Source organism: Centruroides vittatus, unplaced genomic scaffold (genome assembly GCF_030686945.1).
Source record: "Centruroides vittatus isolate TY-2023 unplaced genomic scaffold, ASM3068694v2 contig_134, whole genome shotgun sequence".
NCBI lineage: Eukaryota > Metazoa > Arthropoda > Arachnida > Scorpiones > Buthidae > Centruroides > Centruroides vittatus.
The window spans coordinates 1,689,605-1,709,788 of NW_027120852.1; the positions used below are offsets into that span (position 1 = coordinate 1,689,605).

The 20,184-nt window shown below is 35.6% G+C and overlaps 1 protein-coding gene across 3 annotated transcripts in view; it reads left to right on the forward strand.

Annotated features, from left to right (window-relative positions):
* LOC136990728 (serine incorporator 5-like) overlaps positions 1-20,184 on the forward strand; it is a 217,367-nt gene that overhangs the window by 194,804 nt on the left and 2,379 nt on the right. For all 3 annotated transcript variants that reach the window (XM_067289152.1, XM_067289151.1, XM_067289153.1), the window contains 7 exons: positions 4,645-4,733; positions 4,837-4,930; positions 5,004-5,047; positions 8,548-8,721; positions 15,328-15,429; positions 19,575-19,728; positions 19,799-19,853. In XM_067289152.1, coding sequence (XP_067145253.1) covers positions 4,645-4,733; positions 4,837-4,930; positions 5,004-5,047; positions 8,548-8,721; positions 15,328-15,429; positions 19,575-19,728; positions 19,799-19,853 — 712 coding nt within the window. The remainder of the gene's footprint in view (positions 1-4,644; positions 4,734-4,836; positions 4,931-5,003; positions 5,048-8,547; positions 8,722-15,327; positions 15,430-19,574; positions 19,729-19,798; positions 19,854-20,184) is intronic.

Genomic DNA, 20,184 nt, shown 5'->3' on the forward strand with positions numbered 1-20,184 from the left:
GAACAACACTACATCTCAGGGTTAGTAACACTTCCATACAAACAAACCAAATTTTTATTAGGCGAGGAATTTTTCAAGGAGATTCCTTGAGTTCTCTCTGGTTCTGCCTAGCCTTGAACCCATTATCCAACATGTTAAACAACACACAATATGGTTACAATATCAGACATGAAAAAACAACACAGTTTACACTGTCACATCTCATGTACATGGATGACATAAAACTTTATGCATCCACACAAAATCAACTCCTACAAATTCGTAGATGCAAAATCACACATTCGTACACCAAGGACATACAAATGGAATTTGGCCTAGATAAATGCAAAACACTTCACATAGAAAAAGGAATCCTGAAGAAAGAAGATTTTGCACTTGGAAATGGAGACATTATTGAATCCATGGAAGAGGGAGAGTTCTACAAGTATTTAGGATTCCAACAGGCCAAACTAACAGAACATACACAAATAAAGCAAAGATTAATTAAAGAATACCAAAGTAGGTTAAATGCTATTCTCAGAACACAGTTAAATGCAAAACATACAGTCAAAGCAATAAACACATATGTCATTTCAGTACTGACATATTCTTTTGGAGTTATACATTGGACTCACACAGATCTTGAGCAACTCCAAAAGAAAACAAGAACAACACTTACTAAGCATAAACAACATCATCCTAAATCACCACAGAAAGATTAACCCTTCCACGTAAAGATGGCGGACGTGGCCTGATTGACATAGTTAACCTTCACTACAAACAAATACAGTCACTGTGAGAGTTTTTCTACAAAAAACAAGAAACATCACAATTACACAAAGTAGTAACTCTAGCAGACTCAAATAACACACCATTAAACTTACACTCACATCATATGGACACAACACAACATATGAAAAGCATAGACACCATTAAGCAATCGTGGGCTCGAAAGGCACTCCATGGCAGGCATCCTTATGATCTGGCCCAGGATTTCATTGACAAAACTGCATCAAACAGCTGGTTAGCTTAGGGATGCCTCTTTGGGGAGATGGAAGGATTCGTGATTGCTATACAGGATCAGGTCATAAATACTAAAAACTACAGAAAACACATACTCAAAGATGCAACACTCACAAATGACACATGCAGAAAATGTCACATCATGCCAGAAACTATACAACACATCACCTCTGGTTGCAAGCTCTTGGCACAGACAGATTATTTACACAGACATAATCAAGTAGCAAATATAATACACCAAGAGCTTGCAAAGAAACACAAATTAGTAGACATCCACGAACCATACTACAAATACATTCCACAGACAGTATTGGAAAACAACACGCACAAAATGTACTACGACAGAGCCATAATCACAGATAAAACAATTTACCACAACAGACCAGACATCACACTCATTGACAAACACAATAAAATCACATACATTATAGACATATCCATTCCAAACACTCACAATATACAAAATGCATGCACTGAAAAAATTAGCAAGTACACAGAACTCGCCCAGGAAATAAGGCATCTGTGGAGGATGGATAGGGTGCTTATTGTACCTGTTGTTCTCTCCTCTACAGGTGTCATACCACACACACTACACAAAAGCCTGGGCACATTACAATTGAATAGAAACAAATACATCACACTACAGAAGGCCACTATATTGAATACATGTGATATTGTGAGAAAATTCTTGAATACAGACACACACCACTGATACATTTCTTTAATTTCTGTTTTGGTTACTATGCCTTGACTTTAGTCCGACATAGTACACAGCCACCAGTGTTAACTGAGTATATCTCACTTAACGTGACATAATAATAATAATAATCAGCGCAGAGCCTAAACGGTAAGGGGTTTGAAAGTTGAAATTTGGTACACAGTTAGGGTACGTCATGAGAACACACACTAAGAAGGGATTTTTCAAAATTCCTCTTCACGGGGGTGAGGGACGGGATTAAAGCTTCTATATACATTATTGAGACGTGTCCAAATGTTTAGGAGTTGAAAGTTGAAATTTGGTACACAGTTAGGGTACTGGATTTAAGTACCAAAGTGTTAAGTAACAATGGAAGTGTTAAGTAACAATGGAGAACAAGAGAAAGCGATGTGCATGATTTATGGGCTCTGGGGGGAAAAAAAAAGAGAAAGAGTAATATGTTAAAACACATTCGGTTTTCAAATTTAAACAGATTAGTTCAGTTTTTCTTTAGAACATTTGATGAAAATCAAACGATAAAATCTGAACACGTCATGAAAATCGAACAATATCAGAACATTCGATTTTCAAATTGGACCTTTCTTTAGAAATACTTAGTTTGTTGATGAAATTACTCTTTTTCTTTTGTGACTATAACGTAATAATCTCAATCTTTGCTATTGTTACTTTTGCCCGAGCAACGCCGGGCCTACCTGCTAGTATTATTATAAATCTTTAAAAATTCTATTCTTTTGCATATTTTTCAGTTGAGTGAATTTTTTTTATTAGATTGCTGTCATTTAAAATGTCCTGAAATTTTTCTCAAGAATTTTTTAAATTATATTTCACACATAATATGGCTTTCAAAGTCTCAACACTTAATTATGATTTATCGGATGTCCACACTTCATTTATGGTAGAAAAACGCATTCGGTTGCGGCATTAGTTTCCGGTAAGGACAGCATGTATTCCACAATTTTTAATGCATTATTATATGGAACATAGTTTGTTTCAAAATGATGAAATATTTCTAACCATTTGTTCTCCGTCAAGATTTTTGGTGATGCCCAAGATTTAACCTTTTTCTTATCATTATATTTTTTTTAATAGTGATACTTCATTAAAAAGATTATTTTTGGAAATATTTCTATCTGGAAAATGTTGACTAGTGTGATCGAATGATTTTTGCACATCTTCCCAATTAAGTTTTTGTTTTAATATAATCTAATGAAAATGTTCAATATCACTAATGTACCATCCACTCTTGTACATAATCTAAGCAGTTACTATAGAACTTTTTGACATAATTCATGAAATCTGCACGATTTATTGCACCTTGTTCTTTAACTGACTTATACTATTACAGATGGTTAAGTATATTTTAACAATTATTTTAATCCTTCTGTATTTCTTTCTAAATAATAATAATACTAACTTTGTATTACTTTTCCACTGAATTTGCCTTTAGTGTCACCCTATTATTATAATTTTTTATTATATAATACTGTCGAAACCAAAACGAACCCCAGCCCAACTGCTAGCAATGGAAAGATGTAAACTGATGTGCTTATTCTCGCTAGCTGCTTAATTAATCAGTTCAGATTTGTGTCAGTTTTGTAAAACTAGTGGTTATTCATTACAACATTTTCTTTGCATTAATTTTCACACATTAGATTGGAATTTAATTATAACCTTACTTTCGTTATTTATAAAATTGATATTGAGTGGAATTATTTTGTTAAAGATGTATCGACTCATACATTGTTTTCATTTTATAATTTGTTAAATAAAATGTTAACTAATGTATTTTCCCTCATTCCGGGGTTCTAACCCTTAAGGAATAATAAATTGAATTGAATTCATGTAAAATTTTAGAAATCTCAAAAAAATAATGGATAAAATATACAAATTTGTACAATAATTTATTTAATATTTAATTGCTAAATAAATTTGAATTATGATCATATAGAACAAGTAGAACAAAAATCAAATACAGTCGATTCCATTTAATTGGGCCACCGGTTAATTGGGGCAGCCACTTTATTGGGCCTAATTTCAAAGAACGGGAGAGAGTCGGCATAGCAGGACGTATCGCACGGGGATCTTGTCCGAGGCAGACCCGAATGTAAGCTATCAACTCTGCTCTGGATTGGACTGGACGATCCCCTTATAAGCGAAGGGACAAAGATCCCCGGACAATTTTTGAGGTCTCCGGACTTAGTTGGAAGACGGCTAGAGTTAGGTGGAAGGTATTGCGTGCGTGATTATGTCTAGATTCGAACGGTAGCCATCCGATCATCGAGACCGGTATCCGGAGCTGGCGGATTCTATGGATGCTCCCGCCAAAGTGGCTCATCTCCAAGTAAAGAAAACTGTGCTCAAAGGAAGACTGTAAGGTGACCTTTGGACGAACCCTTTTTAGTTCAATCGGGAACGGTCAACCCTTGTGTACGTCACTACCGATACTGTATTTGGCAACACTACCGTGATGCGAATCGGTTATATATTGTCCCTAGTCTGGCAAATTTATAGTAGAAATATTTCATGTATTTTGGTTTAATAAAGCATTAAAATATATACTTAATTATTATTTATTTACCTACTTATTTATTTACCTACATATTACATATTTTATTTTAGAGTTTATTATTAATTTGTTTAATTGGAATGGCCACTTAATTGGACCAAAACAGATTAGTCCCAACATGTCCCAATTAAGCAGAATCGACTGTAATTAAAATCTGTTTTGATAACGTGCATTTAACTAACTTTCAAATGTTTTTGTAACACTTTTGGAAAGTTATGTTGTAATGTGATGTTTGACGTTCATTCCTGTACTAAAATAGATTTTTACAATCAAATTTTTGTGTTTATCACTAATAATGAAAGAAAAAGAGATTAATATCATTAATCTAATTAATAATTGTTTTTATTTTTAATTTTAGAATGTGGCTTTGGAAGTTTTTGTTTTTGTGTGGCATTTGCTATTCAATTTTTCTTCTCTCACCAGAAATGTTAAATTGGTTCAGTAAAGGTTATTATTTTTCAAAAGTATATATTTAAAGAATTTTGAGATTAATTAAAATGAATTAAGTTTACCTATTCTTTGAATAATTAATTTTAGTTTTTATTTTAAGTTTGGAGATACGTAGGAATGTCTGGAGCTTTTCTGTTCATCATTATCCAGTTAGTACTCATTGTCGAATTTGGTCGCCGATGGACTTGCAGTTGGTTAGTTTAAGTCTCTGAAGTAAAAAAAAGCAGTTTTTTAATTAATATTTTTAAAATGCAAATTATTCCACAGGAGAAGTAAAGCAATTGACAGAGGAAGCAAATGCTGGTTTGTTCGTAAGTCTATTTTAAAAATAAATTAACATATTTAGTAAATTCGGTATATGTATTACAATTTTTGTAAGTAATTCGATTATTATCTATGTTTTTAATTAGTGTCAATAATCCTAGTTCTATTAATTTTTGCTGATGATAGATGATGTGAATATTCCAATGCTTTGAATACTTTGTGTTGTTAAATGTCTTGATATTTAATATCAAACAACAAATCCTTGTTTCAAAGTAGTGTCACATTTGTAAATTATTAAAATACTTCTTTTTTCTGTTTATTATTATTAATCATTACATATAAATAAATTTATTCATTGATTTATAATACAGAAGACTCTTGATAAAGTGGAAGAGACAGAGAAATCTTCAATTTAATGAAATTTTGAGTTACATAAACTATAGTTATTTTAATGAGTTTGTAAATAGATCAGAGTGTTTTGGTTATTTTTGAGTAAGTTTATTATGAAAGAAGTGAATGTAACAAATGCTTGTGTATATTTTTTATTTGCTCGTCATGCCGTCTGTTACTTCTGTAAATTGCCCAACAATGCCGTTTCCTCAAATTAATCAGTTTTTTTACCATTTTGACATAAATATTGAACCATTCCTATGTGAAACTTTCCAAACACCGTCTAATGTTGTTAGGTATATTGAGTATGCTTTATTTTTGTTCCAGAAATTTTTGAAAAATTTCTTAAAGTAACTTATATAATTACTAGAAAATATTGTGATATTATTTTGTGATTTATTTTTTTATTTTGAGGTGCTGCAGTTCCACAGTACTTACGACGAGCCGATACTGTATAATACTTTATTATTTTAAAAATACAATGGATAGTAGATTAAAACAGTAATTTAAATATCAAACAAACAGCTGAATTCTTTATTGAGCTACTTAAGGATAATTAATTAAGTAATTTGACTAGAGATGGACCAGTTCAGCAATAATTTGAAATAAATAACTTTAACTTAAAATATTCTGGAAGAAAAGATCAGTTCAGAATGGGACTTACAACTCCTGCTTACCTCATGCCAAATTACTTCATAATTTGTTAACCTTAATTATCCCAGTAACGAATGTGGCTGTTCATATTTAAATTAATTAGTGGGTTGGGTTGTATATGTTATTAAGTAAAGATTTATTTTTGAATTTGCTACTTTTGAAATTTTTACTGCTACTTTTTGTAGCTAAGAATTTTGATCTCCAGTTATAACCATGAATAGTTACATAAAAATAACTGAAAACAAAATGAAAATTTGCTCATAATAATTGTGAACTCATTATAACTGCGGTTATTAAAACTGAGTTTAACAGTATTTCTTTTTAATTTTATACAATAATTTGAAAAAGGTGTTGGATTCCTGATAAGGGGCCGTCCATAAATTATGTAAGGGCGATTTCGGCCATTTTAGACCAACTCCACCCCTGTGTAAGAAACCGTAATATTTTCTTTGATCCCCCTCCCCTTTCCTATTTTACGTAATATTCAGGCATGATTTACAAAAACGATTTTAACAAAAAAAATTTTTTATGAAACCCTAAAAATCTTAGGTCCAAAATATATAATTATTAATTAGTTAATTAATATGTACTATTATCTATAAAGACTTTATGTGAACAAATTTAAAAATATAAAAATTTAATGAATTTGAATGAACAATTTATTTTAAGAACTTTATTTTTTAATTATCAACAATCTTTTTGTTATCATCATCATTACCGTATTTTACGGACTATAAGACGCATTTTTTCTTCGAAAAATTGCCTCCAAAATTCAGGTGCGTCGTATAGTCTGTAGCGTCTTATAGGTGTTTTTTTTAAAAAAATTGCTTAAAAATTAAGGTGCGTCTTATAATCCGTAGCGTCTTATAGTCCGTAAAATATGGTAATCGACGTCATAATATCCATTTTTATATTAATTTTAATTTTCACAAAAGGACGCAAAAAACATTGACAGATCGACTAGCTACTACACGTGTAAACAGAAACATCATACAAAACAAAACAAGAGAGAGAAACCACCACACTGCCTTTCTCCTATGATAAAAAATGTGTAGAGCGTGAGTCTGCTAGCGTTATTATTCTATCACGTCACACGAGATGGCATTGGTACAATGAGCGTTCTTAATAGAAACCGCCAAATTGAAGCCAAATTCAAAACTTCACCACTCGACGAGATCAAAAAATAAAAATAAGAATATTATGTAAGACGAGATCTATTACCCCCTACCCCCGAGTAAGAAATCGTAAGAAATCCTTGACCCTCACTCACCCCTTACATAATTTATGGATGGCCCCTAATATCAAAATTAACAAGCTTGCAAAAGACAAGTTGTCTGTTTTTTGTTTTGGAAAAAATTTTGTGGTAATAGAAGTTCGTTATACATGGTACGATCCAAAAGTTCGGGGACTGCAGCAATCTACGACAACAAAAGCATGTATTTGAAGTTACAGCGCATGAAATGGATTCTACCAAACCACCTCTACGTGTTCGGGTTAATTTCACCCACGTCATGTGATTAAACGGCGGGCGCTGCCGTTTTTTTCCGGAGATAGTTACCTTTGTTCCGCGACATAATAAAAGTGGAATTTCAAGAACAACATCCAACATTTTGACTTCACCGTGGTAGAATCTCCGAACACCTTTCTTAGCAATTTTAAAGTCTCTGTGGGTGTTTTACCTAAACACTGACAAAATTTAATGTTGGAGGTTGTTCTTAAAACGCCACTTTTGTTATGTTGCGGAACAAGGGTGACTATCTCCGGAAAAAAACGGCAGCGATTGCGGTTTAATCACACGACACTGGGTGAAATTAACCCGAACACGTAGAGGTGGTTTGGTAGAATCCATTTCATGCGCTGTAACTTCAAATACATGCTTTTGTTGTCGTAGATTGCTGCAGTCCCCGAACTTTTGGATCGTACCACGTATATATTGTTCACTATAAATCTTTATTTGTTGCATTTTACTTTAAAAATCAAACTTAAATTTTAATTTCACTCTTAAAAGAACAGTTTGCAATATATACTTTTATCAAAAATGATTTATTTGAAGTTATCAGAACTCAAATAATTCTTGAGTATGATGAGTTCATAAGGTTATTAGAATAAAATTTCATCTGTTGTGAAGAGAAGTAAGCTTAGATAGTTTTATTCTAGTGCTATTAATTTTCTAATTATTAATAAAAATAAATAGAATTTATAATTGGTATTACTAATTATTAAGGAATACCAATAACCTTTAACAGTTAAATTTATAAATAACAAAATATTTTCTTCCTTTCTTTCTAAACCATCTACAGATATGACTTATATTTGGATGAAAGTTATAATCAGGCAAGTACATGCTGTAAACCGAACAGTTGCAGAACAGACATATAATATTTGTTTTATGCTTGTGATTGTTACAATTATGAATATTTTGAAAGTATTTGAATTTGTGTTGAATATGCATTTAAATATAAATTATAAAAATATTCTAATTTATATTTTATTTCTTATATAGTTATGGTGTTTTGTGCACTTGTAATTTACACTATGGTAGTGATTGGAGTTTTGATGCTTCTTCAAAGTTTTACGAAGTGGGAAGGTTGCACCATCAATAAAATCTTCATCGGCGTCAACAGTGGACTTTGTTTACTTTGTTCGTTTATTTCGGTACTTCCCGTCGTAGAAAAAAGTAAGTTTGTTATTGAACGATCATTAGTTTTTTATTTTAAAAGTCTCTCAAGTTTAAATACACATTGATTAATGACATTCAGTGTTCTCCCCAGAAATTTGTACTAGTAGAGTGGAATAAAGTAGTTAAGTGGACAAAAAAAGAAACAAAAATACTATGCACCATTGTAAAAATGATCAATATATTCATTAGCTTCATCCGAATGATTTCTGCTCTAGTCATTAGTCATGTAGCTACGTCTTATCAATTTTAACTGCTAGTGGTTTCCAATATGTTCGGGTGCACGTTCGCAGAATACGCTCCCGAACTTAATTTTGGATTATTGAATTGTCGATAGAGTCCTTACACACATACAAAAAAAAATAACATACTAAATATATATATATATATGTGATGATTATAAAATCGTATATTTTATTAAATACAAACAATCAAGAACAGTTGAAGATAGATTAGGTGAAAATAGCAACAAAGCTGTAATCTATATCACTGTGGTTATATTCAACCATTATCAATCCACTGCTGGATGAAGGTTTCTTCTAAACTTTTCCATTTTTTCCCATCTAGTGCTTTAGTTTTCCAATTTAATCCACCCACTTTATTTTGTCACTCCACCACACTCGAGGTCTTTGTTTTGGTGCTCGACCTCTTGTGGGTACCAGTCTAGGGTTTTTGAAGTAGAGTGGTAGTGAAGCTTCTTCTGCGGGAGTTACAGAATTGTATTGGTTCTCAAAATCCGTTTGATAGATTTTGGTTAAACTTTGCCATTTTCCATTAATTGCAATGCGGTATACAAAAATGCAATAAAAAAATTGGGAGTCCACGACTTCGTCTTCAAGATATAAGGTTGTTTCGTGAGTGTGGGCAACAAAGTGATATTGCACAAATCGTGCGACTTTTGTGTGATGTTTCGTGGTCGCTAACACGTCTTCTATGGGGTTATAGAATCAAGTTCTTTCTTAGAATTTAATGGGCTGATTTTGAAAAAAAACTTTGCCATTTTCCATTAATTTACACAAGGAATCCCAAAATGTAATGTGGGTCCATGTAAAAGTAAAAAAATCCAGCAATGAGTTGCTTAACTTTCTTGGCAATATTTAAAATTTTGGTGGCGCCATCTGTTATGATATTTCATTAAAAAAAATTTTACATTTGTGAGATCGTAGGTTTGAGTTTGTGAAAAAAATAAAAAAAAATTTAAAGCTTAATTCTCCGTCGCGATTGTTAGAAAAACGAATTGGATGACGCTCTTTCCATCAACAAATGGACGAGAAATCTAACAGCCAAGTACAAATTGATAACATCCGATTGTTAGGTGAGTGAAAGTCAAGCGTTGAATGAATTAACGGAGGAGTCTCGCAGGTCACAACGAAATATAGGTATGGCAGCTGCAATCAAACGACATCTTTATGTCATCAATGGATCACCTCTGATCCAACACCTGCAAAATCAACCTTCATCTCTAACAACAGTAGATCGCACGAGCACTAAACCGAATAAAAGGATGAGACACCGGTACTTCGGGGCATTTGTCCCGAGGAAGTAACGTTAGTCCCAACGAAGCAGTGTTCGTCCTCACCCCCTCGTTGGCCATGTGTAACGGACACCAGTGGACTAGTCCAAGACGCAGGACTACCATCAATATAAGAAGACCATTTCGATTGGACAGAGAACTAGGAGCAGGTAGTTTAATAAACCGTCTTAGATACTCGTACGCCTTACTAGAATAAAAGCGAATAGTTTAAGCAAACTTTTTTAACTTCTGGATATTCATACTAAAAAGCCGACATTTAATTAATAGATAGCGATGCAGTCCATTAAAGTTATTTTCTATTGTTATAGCATCAGATTTAGAAAGCATTCTTCCGAGCCTTCGAATAATGTTTTTCGAATCGACAATCTCATTTGAATTTCTTTTATTAGACTGTCTGCTATATTTAAGGTTCTTTTGTAGCCGCTCACATTTCTGCCTCGTTAAAATTAACATTGCCAGCACCTTCTTTGGAGATGGCAAACAATACGCACGACTAGGAGAGACTGATACTTTGTATTCTATCTTTGCAATTTTTTTCTTTTTGGGCTTCCGAAATAGGGTCTTCGGATGTTGGTTTTCTTTCCGAACGTTTTGCAGGGATTTTTCGGAAATGTGGAGGAAATGAAAAAATTGTAGGAACAGAATTTGGTTGTAAATATCTTCTACCATTATTATAACCGAAGCAAGCTTCTAAATGAGACGAACAAATTCTATTATTATTGTTTGGTTTCCAACGATGACGTCGCATTAGTATAAGCTAGAGTACAGTACTTAGATATCAGGGTAGCGACACACGAGTCATCGCCGCCATGTTCTGTCGGCTGTCGTCACGTGGTCTATGGTTTACATTAAGAAATGACAATTTTTTTAGTTTAATAAAGCATTTTTACGAATAAAATGCTTTATTAAAGTAAAAAAAAAATCGTCATTTCTTAAGCCATTCGGGCCATTTCAATTTTCAACGCGAGTGTGGAGTATTGAAGTCAACAATTTGACGTCGTCAACCACGTTCCAACTCCAGTACGAACTAGGGTTTCTTTCCCGGGATCCCGTTTTCCGGGATTCCTGCCATTTATTCCCCACGAGAAAAATCCCGGGAAATCTCGCATTTCAATAATAATTTATCATTTCAGGTTTTATTTCTACCATTTATTATACGAAAAGTTGCATTTTGAAGACTCGCCTAAGAGAGAAATTTTGAGGTTTCATTCTCCGTATTATTACAAGTGGAGACTTGTAAAACCCAAGTCTCCACTTGTTAGTTCGTGTAATATCTATGTATTGTGTTTGCGCATCATCGAGCAGCGGAGCGCTGGCCGAAAGCAAAACCAGATGGAACAGTCTTTTAGCTATGCTGGAACGGTATATCGAGATAAGACCATCCGTGTCGAAAGCTCTTTGATCTGAAAGAAGATAAAAATAGTACTCTTAGCCTCGAAAAACAAGTCGATGTAATTCGTGACATCGCGACATCGCTAGAACCCTTAAAAATAGCCGTTGAAAAGCTAGGTAGAAGAAAATCTACTCTACTTTCAATGGGAGGATTTTACCTCTTTCGTTTTGAATGAACCGAAACAATTCAACATTGCTTTTTCTAAAAAAGTACACGAATATTTTGTTCTCCGCATAAAAGAGAGAAGAAACGAAAAATTGATGGGACTGTTACTTTACCTCACTGGTGAAAACATATAGAAGAAGTTCGAGAGTGACAGCGCATTCCAACTATCTGAGGCAATTATAATTTCATCGGCAGAACAAATGTTTGATGGCCTTTTTGGAGAACCTGCTATTTCCGATTCTAGTGAACGTAATGAACGCAAAAACGTACAAGAACCACAGACTGTAGCACTACCGAATGAAATGACTTTAGCCGACAAGCTAAATGCATATCTGGAAGCATCCGAGAGATCAAGAATACGACGAGAGCAGAGAGCAATAAACAAAGAATTAAGTGCCGAAGAGCAGTTAGAAACTGAGTTAGCAATCTTCAAAAAACAGGCGTAAAATCTCAGAAAATTTCTCTTCTTTCGAGCAGCTTTGAAAACCATTCTACTCCCAATGAAACGCTTTATTTTACTTTCGTCTTATAACGTAGAACATAAATTAATTGAGCCTATTGCGTCCGAACGGGTGAGATTGGCCCTAAACTTTTAGTTACTTAGTAGAAAATAAATTAAATTATTGAAATTTCTGATATTCCTGTATTGATATTTTTTATTCGTATGAAATTCTATTTATTCAACTGCATCCCGGGAAAAGGAATTATTTTTTCCGTAATCCCGCCGAAGGCAAATTTCCCGGGAAATGAGAAACCCTAGTACGAAGTGCTCGGTTCCCATAATTCCATTCAAATGTCTCACCAATTACCCACAATTCATTGGAAAGTAGCAGTCGACATATCTGTCGAGTCAGCGTTGACAACAGCGCCACTCAGAGGTTGAAAAAGGAAGACTTTTAACCCACCGAAACTCTCGTGGCGTCCTTCTCTTCGATCGGCTTCAAAAAGTCACTGCTGCTGGCACTCCATCTTATTCTATCTCGTTGCTTTGATGTCATTTTTAGGGACCTCTACCGGGTTCCCAAATGACGTGGCGGAGGTCTCTCGCGAGAGGTAGTTGGGGTATCGTGGATGTTTGTCGGCTACGCGTAACGTAATGACGCGGTAGTCTGCAAATTGTTACCACCTCGAACACTTGTCTTCATAAATTGTTAAAGCTCTAGCCTGAGGTGCAACAGTTTAAACGTTTTTGTGACTTTATCTCGTGCCCGAAAATACAAAAATCATTGTTTGGTCCCGAGAAACACCTCGGTCTTTCCGTGGTTTATATTTATCTGAACCGAAGTAGCCCGGACACTCGATTGTTCCGTATATAGAGCAATTAAAAAAAACCAGAGATCCAGTTTTAGAAAAGAATGACGTAATGTTAAATGATAACGTAATATATAAATTCGAATGCAGTCGTATACCAAAATGTTATGTAGGTAAAAGTAGAGTAACCGAACATCTACGGACAGTTAAATACGATTACAATAAATTCGGCAGTGATTCCTACACGGGTGGCGGAATATTAATCGATAGTGTAAAATTGTTAAAAAAAGAAAGAACGACATTAAAAGAAAACGAGCAATTATTTATTGTCATACGGTCACAATGCCGGGTTACAATTTTTAATTTCTCTCATTTAAAATATATGCTCTCCACCTCAAATTAGTACTGTAGTGTCTGGCCTCTTTGTACATCGTAGTTTTCCTCTAACAATAGAGTCGTGCCGTGCCGATCATCTATTTAACACCTTTCGGGGGGGGGACAATTTTTCAATCGAGATAACGTGACTTTCGGTTTGCGTGGGAAGTTCGTGTATAGTTAATCGGGGTTGCCCATTTCCGTATTCGGTCTGGTCTTTCATCCAGCTAACTGTTATCGAGATTAAGGAAAAACAGACAACATACAGGCGACAGTGGGGAATTTATAGGTCTACAATTTTTTTCAAATTGCGGCCCAATTATACAAACATTTAGAGATTAGAAAAGTGCCTTCGTACGGTAGAATAAATTTAAACACGGGAATAAAACTCGACCGTGTGTGGCAACCTGTAATAAACAAATAAAATTATAGATAGGACAGGATCTGTTTAGTATAGTTCTGCTTCTCCTTTAAAGTCGAATGCTTTGTAGCCAAGCCATAGTAATTATAAAAGAAACACGATATATTTTTAATATATCTTAATTTTGTTCTACGTATCTTTATATAAAACAGTTGAATGATTTTTGTATTTTAATACGTTCATTTACATCTATAACAAAAACCTTCAAATCTATCCTGCAATAATTATTTGTAATATGTTTTATAGATTGGATGAAATAATGCGAAACATTGTATAATGTTTATATTTCTAGGTATTTGTAAACGGAACCGACCAGGGGTGTAACATCCCAAATGCGTATTCTGTAATAACCCAGTCTATTTTTATCATTCTCCCGAAAAGTCCGTAATAAAAGCAAATTTATGCTAAATCCAAATAGGTTTAAGTTTCGTAGGCTTAGTATTTTTCTTTGCTCGTTTTGTCCGTCGTAGTTATCACGAATAAAACGTGACTGCTATTTAACTATTCGTTCGGTGATGCATTTATCCTATTTAATATACTGTATTTAACTCTTTAGGATATAGTTTGTTCAATTACTAGATGTAAAATAATATTTTCTCATATTTTAGTATGTGTTTAAATTACTAGCCTCGTCTGCTAATTGCTTTTACCCATTCTCTCTCTCTCTATTAGTCCGTTTGGAAATTTATGAAAAGTCATTCCTTTTCTTTTTGGAACTATTTGAATTACAAAAAGATACCGAATGCCGCACCGTTTCCAGTGGAATCCCACGTAAACCGAATAGGCAATTAGTTCCTAAATTCCCTGTCTTTTGACTTATTTTGTGTCTAAACGATGACACTCGGAAATGCCGAAATTTCGTTGTAATATTTTGCAGGCATATAACTGATATTTCGCAGCCAAGCAAGCGGCTTTTAATGTCGTCTATGGAGAAATTTTATTAATCGAGCCAGGCGGGCAGAGAAGAGCCTTTGGTACGGTCGTAGCCGTGGCAGACTGCCATCTAAGACGTTCGAACCCGCAATTATACCGTTCCACACCGAGATCCTCATTCTCTCGTATCCGATGCACCCTTTAAGTCGTCCGGCATCTTCCTCTTCCTTTCCTTTTCTTCTTGCCTATCCGATTGACCTTTCTTTTCCTTATTGTTTTTAGCCAGCTTTTTGCCTGGTATTATGGTATGATGCCGTTGTATACTTTATCCGTCTATGTAATTTCGAGCATTTTCCGCCATACCCACATTTCGAATGTCTCTAGTTTCTTTTCTACTTTTCTCGGTCTCCGAGTCGCTGCTCCGTACGAGAATGCGCTCCGCGCCGAAACAGACTACCCGTTCCACTCTCTCCCCTTCCATTACTAGCCGCGATGTCACCCGGTAATCGAAGGTGATACCGTTGCAAAAGTTTGATTTGTTTTTCGTACTAATGTCCGAGAGACGTTTTCAATTAATTAGACCGTATATTTTAGGTACGGGGGACTTCAGAGCCGGACTCTTGCAATCTTCCATCATATCTGCGTACGTAACCTATCTAACGTGGTCGGCTCTGTCTAGCGAACCGAGAAAAGGAGGTAACTAATGAAATTCGATAAAATTTTATGCTTTTGTAATTAAAAAAAATAGGTATTCATTTTTATTAAGCAGTAATTAAGTTTAAAATAATATAATTTATTGTTATTTATTTATAGAGATATAAGATAATTCAATCGGCTTATTCCGTTAAAGATGATTATAAAAACTAAATTAGAAATCATACGGCTGCAATGGAGATCGATCGGTCAAATTTAAAAGTTAAATTTGACCAAACTGCTTTCGTCAATTTATAGATAGCTTTTGTGTCATCCCGTAAATGGTTTTAAATACCGATCGATATATAAATTTTAAAGCAGCAAATTAATACATACTAAAACCTCTATTTGGTGAACATCTTTATATTGTTCGTCCTCTGTTTATCGCATCGATACAGTGGAACCTCGCTTAACGAGCATAATTCGATCCAGAGTCTTACTCGTTAAGCGAAACAATTTTTCCCATAGAAATTAATGTAAAATACGATAATGCGTTCCACGCCGAAAAAATACTCAAATGTTTTATGTATAACGTTTACTCAAAAAAATTTGTACAATATACACTGTTAAGGAGCGTGAATCGTCGTCTTTTCTTCTAGAGCGGAATGAGAATTCGATTTGCAAAAATAAAGAAACACAGCTAATATGTTTGATAAACACTCCAAACGATATGCCAAATTCTTGGGTTACGTAAAGGCTATAATTAAATATTAGAAATTAATTAATTTGACTAGAAGTAGGCAGTTACGTTCCCATCTCGTATTAAATTCAATAATTATAAATAGTTAATTTTTAATTCGGACGTTTCTAAAATTTAATTTGGAATCGGTCATTAAATTTAATGACCCAAGAATTTGGCGTATCGTTTGGCGTGTTTATTATATAACGGGCTTTTTTTTTTTTTTTAACTCTTTCCCGCCCTGTGGGCACTAGAGGGTCTCTTTTAGAAGGTCCATTATGGGTTCGGCCAGGCCCACAATGGGGCGACCGGGTGGTGAGGGACGGGGCCCGACATATACGAACGGACCACCCCCCGAAAAATTCCTGGGGAATATTCGACCCGTTCGGATTCGATCCCGGGTCCCCCAGAGCGGTAGGCTGCCACCTTTACCGCTCGGCCATCCGGCCGTCTATATATATATATAACGGGCTATGGCTGTTCATGTTTATAAGTAATACGTGTGAACACAAGTTTGGAAAAATATGTGATCGCGAGCGACGGTAAGATGCTAGCGGAAGGAGTGCTAAACAGACAGATGGAACATGTCGCGTGCGCACAATTCGGTACTTCCCCTCTCCTCGTCACTCGTTACGCAAAACATTGCTCGTTAAGCGAGGCAAAATTTTACAATTTGTTTCGCTCGTTACGCGAAATATTCGCTGCGCGAGGCGCTCGTTAAGCGAGGTTCCGCTGTATTTCGGCCCGATATAAACCCTAGGTAATATCGTATCGGACGAATTTCTCTAATTCGTAACCATCTTATTTTTGATTTCTCCGCATATTACGTGTGTTATTCTATAATAAAAAAAATTCGTTAACGAGTTGGGCAACTTTCCCGGGGCAGTTACGAGATTTTATTTGAAAAATAACATTTATATTATTAAACGCCTTATGGTGCCTTATTCAATTTCATTCGTCACGAATAAAATCGAATAAGACACCATCTGTTACGAGATTTTGTTATAAGTTTTACATTATTATTATAAAACGGCAAAAAGCTTAATTTCGAAGGTAGGGGCGGGTTTTATAAAAAATTGTAAATGACGACGAGTCCGACCACTGGACGTATGACGCGCGACACCCCTCTATCTCCCCCACACTCGACCTTTAAGTACCAAAATTTAATAGCATCGGATGGCCCTTACAAACAAGCTACCGTAGCAAATTTTGTTTCTCAGTCTTTTCCCCATCCCGAGATATCGAACGAAATAGACGCCAACACACACAATTTTACGATTCTTTTTGTTTTTATTTTTACTTTTTTAGATTCGGGGGACTCAAAACCGGAGGGGTCAAATTCGACACGATTGAAATATTTTCCCCGGTTACGTATAGGCTACAGCCAGGAAAGTAAAATAACCTCCGTATTCCAAAACTGCCATTTATATTCATTTGCGTGGAAAAACACGATAGTGTAGAACCGTATTTTAGCACTAATCGAAACGACGGCATTAAAAGATTGTAATTTCTCTGGTGGTCGGAATCTCATTCACTTAATAAACGTTATACGATACTAAAAATTTCGGATAGTTAATATTTTCCAAATAGTGACGATTTTTATGCCAAAATGTCCGGAACGGCCACAATATTTACCGTATTTCGGCGGGGTTTACCCGCAGTCGGGTATTGTCGAGTAGGTATGTTCGAAAGGCAGTTGGAAAAAAGGTACGGGTCGAGCGAAGGGTTGGATCGCGTGCCGATTTTAAATTGCGATTACAAACTTGTCCGAAAATAAAGAATCGGCCGTACTAATCTGTCTTGGCAGTTTTTCCTACAAACCTTCCGAGAGACGTTCTTGTTCGTTTTCTGTACATTTGATTGCATTCCTATCGTTTCGGTTTATGTCCGGAAGCCGATAGGCTTCTGATAATTAGACTCTCTCCGAATACCCGGACACTCGGGAGTAATTCGACCGTAAACGTCTTCCAAACGCGCTAAAAACTCGTCGCATTCTTCGTCTCCGCCCAGCAAATTTTGACAACTAAAAGTAATTATACGCGGGTAAAACCGTAGCCGTAGCGTTACTTTCTGCCATCTTTGGAGCAAAATCGAAACTCGGACGTCCGCCGTTAGTTTTATTAACGGTCGTCGACCGAGTCGTAAATAGGCCTACTCGACTTACGTAGCCCGATTAGTAAGTAAATCGTCGACGTTTATTGGTTTATATTAACCGGGGAATGCATTTCGGACCTTCTGGTGTCTCGTCGGCCCCTCGTAAGTAATCGAGCATCTTTTTAGACACGCCAATATACGTATGTACATAGATAAGAATTTGATTTACGCATTTTGACCGCGACTACCTTACCGTATCCATTTTTGAAAAGCCCCGTACCGGCGCGGACTAGAACCACATTTTTCACTTTCCGAGATACATTTTACAGCCCCGTCCCCTTTCGCACTGACTTAATTGTATACCACTCTAGTGTTTAAAGTAGGGTACCGAGAACTGTAATTATAAGCCATTGTTGTTATTAATTTTTTCCGTTTCTTTTAACTGCATAATTTCGATTTTTCTGTTTGTTAATTATTTTAACGGAATCTTTAGCAATTTGGCAATCGTTAATATTGCGACGTTCGGCAACTGCCGAGGATTGGTTATTGTACTTTATTGCGGCGACGTGTTCTTTTGTTCTAATTTCCAGTTCTCTACCGGTTTCTCCTACGTAACCGTGCGCGTTAGCGCAACTACGGTTAAATTAATAGACTTTCCACGTGTCCGAAATGTTTTGTTTTTTATTCGTAATTAATTTATCTGGTATTAAAGTTACGCGATATTTTTTAATTTCTATTTTTAGCTTTTCAAAAATGCCCTTCTCCTATTTTACTTTTATAAATTGTGATTGTGGAAATGTTTATTTTATTCCCGTCTACGTTGGATGACCGCCGTTCTATTATTTCGTTTATTTCTGTTTGTCGATCACCGAGGGACGTTGTTCTATTTTGTATTTTACCCACGCATGTACGTTCTCTTTTACGTTGCGATGTATAACTCGTAATCTTTGCAACTAAACGAGGTTTTACGTATTTTTAAATTTGTAACTGATTATTTAGTCCCACAGGATTACCATTGGCTCCATCGAATAGTCTTTTTTATGCGGCCTTATTCCGCAATTTTCCAACCTTTTTCTTTTGATATTCGGAAGCGGGAGAACAAAGGTCGTTGCACCATTTACCAAACGTTTCTTATCGGTTGTTTTAGAATTTGTTCTTTTTCGAAACCGGCAAGAAACAGAATGTTATTCCCAAACGAGCCGTGCAATTCGAATGGATTTACGACAGAATTTTATATTTGCTCTTTGTGGCACGGCCGCTAATTACTCGCGTAAGAGATGGCGATATATTAATTAACAATCTCGGGAGAATGCGCCGAGCCCCGTTTCGGCCATTAGGCGGAACCGGTGTTAAATTTAGACGTATTTTATTTAAGACGAAGATTACGTGGAGAATTACGAAAGAAACCGGACGCTGGTGGAGGCAGCGGAAGAGTCTTGCAGCCCGTCGCAGCTGGCTTTCGACACCAACGAATGGATCGTCTCTTACATCGGAGTGGCCATAATGTTCACCACGGTTCTTTATTCCACGTGAGAACTTTGGCATTGCGCTTTTACCAAATAATTATAATTTGTTCTTATTACTTTTTTCCTTTGTTAGACTACGCACTTCTCATCAGTCCTACAGATTGGGAATTACCACTCCTACTTCCAAGGTACGGACCGACGTCTTTGTAATTTGTGCCCGTAGTCACTAATTTCATTTCTATTTTAATCGTTTCCCGATATTTTTTGGCCGAAACAATTCGGGAAATACGCTAACCGTAGCATTAAATAGCTAAATATTTAATAGCGCCAAACGAAAATCGGACAATCGCCTCTCCACGCGTCGTACGTACCGTAGGTGGGCGGAATTCGCCCGGATGCGCCGGCGGATGGTAGCCACCGCGGTCGTAACTCGCCCTTCTTCTGCCCGACGGGTAAGAGTCTACGGATTTGCGGTGTTTAGTTATTGCAATTAATACTAGAAAAAGCAAAGAAAGAAAT